Below are 7,226 nucleotides of genomic sequence, written 5' to 3' on the forward strand. Positions count from 1 at the left end.
TATATATATATATATAAATGTTATGAATATTTTAAGCATGCTGAATTAAAAACTCTGCAAAATTCTGTTGTTTTATTAAATAGGGGACAGTTTCTCCATTTATTACTGATGCATTGGCTTGTTTTATTACCTTGGACAAAATAATTAATAATTATTAGAAATAAATCATCACTTGAATACAATGAAACATAAAACATATATATATAAATTTCAGTTAATTTTAACATATTCGACGGCAAGTTTCTGAAAAGTTAAAAACTTATTATGGATGATAAACGTTCACTCAAATATAAACTCTCGATCCTCCAAACGTTAAACACACGCGTATTATCTATCATTCGTTACGAAACCAATATCTTCCGTACGCGCCGCAGGGATCTTAGGACAAAAGGCGGGAAGTATACTGCCTAAATACACACCATCATTCGTCATGTGTTTTTTTTTTAGCTATTGGAAAAAACTCACAAGACCACAAAACACTTTTGAAAGCTCTATTTGCGCAGAAGATTAAGATACGCCTAATCCCAACAATCTGTAATCTTTAGGTAACCAAGGACTTCCGCGTCTAATTGACCCTGTGTAAGTTCGATAATAAATCAATGCCACACTGTCCGTTATCACGAGGACTAATCGCTGACTTCTGCTGCACCACAGCATGGTATTACAGATAAAATGTACTGGATATCATTGGCTGAGGCTTGACACATCTGACAGCTCTATTTTATTACCAAACCGGAACCACCTGCGTTTGTTCGGTTATAAATCTGCATAAATCACTGGCTTTGTGTAACAGAAAAAAAAAAGGTAGAAGAAACAATGTACGTAACTTCTTTAGCCGAACTTAGGTTTGAGGGGAGGAGGGTCGTATTGTATATTATTTGTTTATGCAAATCATAAAAGATTAGAGATTTATTTTATTGCAATACGAAATATTTTAAAAGGTATTTGAAACTTAAAATGAACGAATGGTAAGTATTGTTAACTCAATCATAAGCTATAGGATTCTTGAATGCTTCCTAAAGGGAAAAAACATTTCTGAGCATAAGATTATTTTTTTCAGGAAACCAAATAAATTATAAATTAGTACCCAAGCACAGCGGGTTGTCTGCGGACTTACAACGCTAACAACCGGGTTTCGATACCCGTGGTGGGCAGAGCACAGATAGCCCATCGTAAGCTTATTACGTAGATAGATGAACTTTTATTATTATCTTATGACTCACGAGTGCCATATTGATTTGTAATATAATAAAAACATGCCTTCTTTCTGTTCATTATACATATTCAGCGCTTTAGGTATTTCTCAGTTATAAATGTTTTGAAGTATTTACAAAAGTATTTGATTAAAGTTAGCAAGCTAAAACATTTGCTTTCGTTTTGATATTTTCACCAATATATATCAGCTGATGCGGATTTTCCCATTCTTTCATTATAAACGCCACACGAACAAAATCATGGCATTGATTAATACAGAGAACTAGTTAAAGTATCCTTTCAAACATATCAAAACCCGGACTTTGCGTTTATTTAGGGCTAAGCAGTCGAAACATACAATGGAATTAGGAAAGATAAAATATAGCTTAAGTGGATATAGATGAGAATAGAAAGTGGGTAAAAACGGTTTAACGCTCTTGTATAACAATTATAAATAGGCTTACTAAGTAGTAGATAATACAATCCTCTTTGAAAACAGAAAGAGAGAACTGTTTTAGATTTCTAGGCCGGCCTATAGTTATAACACGAGGATAAACAGTCCATCTGCGCTTCGACAACTTCATTTTATACAACTGAAGACTAAATTACCCAGATTTGTTCTCACAGACTGCTTGACGAACTTGTTTTTTGGTCTGATTTTATCTGATGTCCATTAGAGATGAGGGTTTTCAAGCATATGCCACAAAGCACGTAACAGGCTGGTGTCTTATCGCCTCAGCCGGAGTCGAACACAGTAAAACGCTCTTTGTCGGTGTTTTGTCATGTGACAAGGAGTCATGGCACGTGCCAGTCGCGGGGTGCTATCTTGCGGACAATACAATTATTACGCGAGGAACTGCTGCCGCGCGCAAGTCGGACAAGAGAGGAGCGGTATAATTACGACGTGCAGTGTTGATGAGAACATTTGACGCCCAATAATCGCATGAAGAAACAAAATGAATCGAATTAGATATATATCGGTGTTGGTGTTTTATTCACGTTCACGTGCTTCGTGCTATGGCTGTCTTCTAGCAAATCATAAATAGATGAAATGGGGGAAGTTATCAAGAGGTGGTTATATTAGAAAATGATTTTTTTATGTACACATAATACCTCGAAGATTTTTTTCTTTACAAGGACTGTTTTACGCGCTTGTGTTCAAGCACAATCACCGATTTTTATACTATATTCAGTGTAAATTGCAATATGTTAAAGAAGAATGTTTTGGAAAGAAAAGCTTTAAAAATAGACACGTATATATATTTTTATCAGAAAACAATGCCCATTTGAGTATACATCATTATATATATATATATATTGTGTGGACCTTAATAACACACTTGATTTGTTCTTTGTTTTAACCCAGTCCCAGCTCCAGCTTCTCTCAACTATGGGAGGGGCAATGGGACATATGATGGGGCCTAATCTAATGTAATTAGAATAATGGACAATATTATCTTATGGAGACCAACGCCATTCCAGGGGGGCTTGATTCCTATGCTAGCGCATGGTCGTGTAGGAACTTGTTGAAAATTCTGTTTGTGCTACCAATTTTGACTAGCGTTTGTATGTACAAAAATTGAGATTGTTCACAGCCTTTCAGAAAATATTTTCCTCAGTTAAGAAAATTATTAATTTGTTTATAAAACTGGATATTTTACAAAAAGAAAAAAAATAGACAAGGCTAGCAGAGATAAGATATTCTATTAAACGTTTGTGAACATAAATAAGTAATATTGTATTATACTGAAATTAACAAAACCGAAAAAGTTATAGGTTTTTTGTGCTATATCTAGTTTTAAGTATGAACAGACTCAAACATCAAATTGCAGAGACGAAAGTTTGCCAAAAAAGAAATATTTTAGCATTACAAAAACAAAAAGAAAACCGAAGTTGCTTTCGATTTGAGTGTTTAAAGATATATTTAGGATCAGAAAATTTTTTTTTCGAAAGAAAAGGAGTCTAAAAGCAGGCATATAAATAAAAATCACACCACGAAATATGCGCTAATAAAATGACAAATTTTGAAAGTTAGTACTTATTTTACGCTTGTTTTCATATTAATCTTTAAATTGAAATGAAAAATTTTCTAGCTTTTGCTAAGAGAAACAAAGCGTGGAACTGTCAGAGTTGTCAGATTAGCGCTGATAATTATGTTGTTAAGTGTCATCACATTTTATCATCAAAGAAAAAGTTCCAAAGATTGTTCTGCATATTACTTATATCAAATATTTGTTTAACATTAAGAGAACATTAGGAGAACGTTTCCTTCTCTCTTTTGTCACATGTCCTTCTGTGAGTCAGCAGTAATGTTACGGAGTTATAACGCTAAAATTCAGGGTTCTATTCCCCGCGGAGAGAGCGGAAATAGTCCAATGTGTAGCTTTGCGCTAAAACATTATGGAGTTATCACGCTAAAATATAGGGTTCGATTCCCAGCGGAGAGAGCGCAAATAGCCTAATGTGTAGCTTTGCGCTAAAACAAACAAACAACAAGAAATTTTATTATATAACGCTTGTTTTAGTCGAATATTTTAATGTTTTACGCGTAATTAATAACCTAATATATTTATTACACTTAATATAAGCAGATTTTATAAATCCTGGTGAAGATGTGGTTTGTGTGTTTCTATCTTTCTGCGATTGGCATATTTATTTCAGTATCTAAGATAACTTTAAACGTTTAGGTGATTTTAATAACTTTACTACTATCATATGCGCTAAGGATGACATTTCTGGAGACGCACACTAAGACGATAAGCCAAGTATCACGTTTTTTTGCCTTTAACAAATTACCAAAGATTTTGGCAGAAGCTAGCTGAAGCATAATATTGTCCTGAGAACAGTATTGTGATCGACATTCAATAAAACACAATGTACTATTATCAAGATACCTGTTACGTCTCAATCGTGGCACAAATGTAAGAGAACAAACAAAGCGTTAACAAACTGTTTAAAAAGAAACACTGCTTTGACTAGCAACTAGATCCTAGAATAATATGGCTATATGCTTAAATAAATTCTAATTTCTAATGTACTTTATTAAGCTTTTTCCAATTATTCTAATTTCTAATGTATTTCTTTAAGCTTTTCCAATTATTCTAATTTCTAATGTACTTCGTTAAGCTTTTCCAATTATTCTAATTTCTAATGTACTTCTTTAAGCTTTTCCAATTATTCTAATTTCTAATGTACTTCGTTAAGCTTTTCCAATTATTCTATTTTATGAAATCTTGCACGTGATATTTGATAGAAGTAAATTGAAAATATGTTTGTGTGTTTATAAATTAATTAAACTTATAAGTCTGATGTTTTTATAATCCTATGTTTGTCACATTTCGCCTAATATTTCTGTTGCAAAAATACAAATTTAGAAACGATTGAGAATAAACTGTTTAATGTAAGTAAAATTAGTTTTTTAATTCAATTTACTGTCATTTATTCACAATACAAAACTGTTTAATGTAAGTAAATATTTTTGGTTCAGTCTACTGTCTTTTATTCGCAATACAAAATTTAAATAAAACAATTTACAATTATTCTCATTTCAAAAATATTTTGCAATTCTTATTATTTTCTCAATAAAAAGGAAATAGTGAGAGAGCGGTAATTCAAACTTTTGTAATTACTTTGTTAAATTATAATCACACAATTATTGAATGCTTAAAACTACAATAAATAAGTCTATTATATAAAAATATCAAAATGGTTCCCGAAGATTAGGTTTAATCTTAAGATGGAGCTATCTATATTGGAAATATATATACCCAAACAAAGAGCTACCTTCTGGAAGTTCTGCCTCTAATTTCTTTTGGACATGTTGCGGGGGAGGTTGACCGCTCCACTGTCTCCATCGTCCATAGAGGTATGAGTGCAAGAGCTCAGCAGTGATAATTTGATGTTCACCCTCAACCTCACTATCACTCGGAACATCGACACTGCAGAGGAAAAGTGGAGTATTTTCTACGTGAAAAACTAACTAACTAAATAATCGTTATCGCTTATATAAATCAAACAACTCAGTGTGTGAATTTAGCTCGTTAATGTACTGCTGGTTTACTCACTATCACTCGGAACATCGACACTGCAGAGGAAAAGTGGAGTATTTTCTACGTGAAAAACTAACTAACTAAATAATCGTTATCGCTTATATAAATCAAACAACTCAGTGTGTGAATCTAGCCCGTTAATATACTGCTGGTTTACTGTGATGAAATAATAAAAGAAAGCTAAAACATTCAAAATATAAACCTAAATGTTATATTTATTTACTGAGCCCAGATCAGCTCCAAATGCTTATAAAATAGAATTCTTAAAAATGGAAAGAGCTCTAGTGACAATACTAAATAAAGGGCTTTGGTCAAAATAATTTGTAACAAAGAAGTTACAGCAGTAATAAAGGGCACTAATGATATGACTGGCTTTACTTTTCTAGTCGTTATGGTAAAATAGCTACCAGAAGAAATATATATATAAACTTATACCAAATAACCTGTCAAAGCACTCTTAACAGTCTGCTGCTACAATACATACTACACTTTCTCACCAGCATCACTATATCCCTGCTATATACAAAGAAGTAAACTTTAAAAGGTATGAAATATCTTATTTAAGAATTATAGTTTTAAATTTTCTGTTATATCGAGGACATCTTATGCGGACCAGTAAACATAGTTATGATTTCGGGATTCTGCTCCTTTATGAATTCACAGGTTGGCCAAATTATTATAATTATACATAATCTTATTTTTAACATTTTTCTTACCTTTCCGAAAAATCTACCACAGACTCCATAAGGGTTTACTTATGGTCAGTCGATACTATAGATTGCATAAATTAAACCTCATAGAAATGCACTTCCTTCGGTTATGTGTGCGCGGGACAAGGCAATCGTTAAAATGAGCTTCTCACTGTTCCACTTTATCAAGTACACCATCTTTAGGGCGCGCGAACCACCCCTCTCATTCGAGAAAGAAGGCGTGAATAAAAAGCCTACTCAAAGACGGCCCTATTTTGTTGTCGGCTAAGTTACGTCATTGTAAAATGTGGCGTCATTAACAATAGACGGGAAAGTTCGGAGACGTTTTTCAAGATTTGGAAAAAGCTGTCTGAGGAAAGCATATAATTTTATTTAATGAATTTTTTTGTCCTTATAATACTTTCTAATAATCACTATAATTATAGAATATATATATATATAGGTATTAATGCTAATTGAATCGATTCAAATTAACTATGGTTCCGCTTTGACGAAAAAAAAAAGTTTCTTGTTGACAATATTTATGAAATTTGTGTGAATATTTACATTAATATTATTCACAGACCAAAATTAATTTAGGTTATTTAATGGCGAGTTAAAAACAACTGAAGAACTCCATAAGTATTATACAAACCACCAATATAAGAAACTTTACTGAATTTCTTTGGTTTTGCTGACCCAAGCCGTGCTGATGAGTCTTGAATAGGAGGAACTGCAGTCCACAGCAGATGATGCGACGAATCAAAAATATATTAGGCCACTACGTTACAGATTATACATCCAGTTTTACCTTTGGTGAAAAAAAAACTTGTAATATTATCCATCATCTTGTTGCTAACTCTAACGAGAGTTGGTTTGAAAGACAACAAAAAACTATGATTGAAAAAAAATGACCTTATAGTTTTGCGGTATGATTGAGACGAGGTGTTGGTATTACTAATGGTATAGGTATTCGGATTATTATTTTTTCGTCTTTAAAGACGAGAATAATTATACCATTAAAATAACCTTTATTGCAATGTATCATATTCTCACATCATACAGAGAACCTTCCCAAGCTGGAGAGCCATTGTTACTCTCAACGATTGCGGGAAAATCTAAACTGACGTCTAAAGATAAATTGTGTTTCAATCTGTAGTATCTAGTGTTAGATATTTATTATGTTGCTTTTGTTCTCTTTATCTTATTTGAATTAACACCAATTAATTGTAAAAGAGGGGCTATATAGATATTTGTGCAATATTAGTGCGAAAAAAATTGAACGTACGCACAC

General features: G+C 32.6%; 1 protein-coding gene across 1 annotated transcript in view; it reads right to left on the minus strand.

The window, feature by feature from the left end:
• The window catches only part of LOC106478302 (PR domain zinc finger protein 12-like), a 24,795-nt gene extending 18,807 nt beyond the window's left edge, over nt 1-5,988 (minus strand). The window contains exons 1-2 of the mRNA XM_013938832.2: nt 5,960-5,988; nt 4,978-5,132 (exon numbers count right to left, since the gene is read on the minus strand). Of these exons, the coding sequence (XP_013794286.1) occupies nt 4,978-5,132; nt 5,960-5,988 (184 nt within the window). The remainder of the gene's footprint in view (nt 1-4,977; nt 5,133-5,959) is intronic.
• Nucleotides 5,989-7,226: the final 1,238 nt, after the last annotated feature.

Source organism: Limulus polyphemus, unplaced genomic scaffold (assembly GCF_000517525.1).
Source record: "Limulus polyphemus unplaced genomic scaffold, Limulus_polyphemus-2.1.2 Scaffold198, whole genome shotgun sequence".
In the NCBI taxonomy this organism is placed as follows: Eukaryota; Metazoa; Arthropoda; class Merostomata; order Xiphosura; family Limulidae; genus Limulus; species Limulus polyphemus.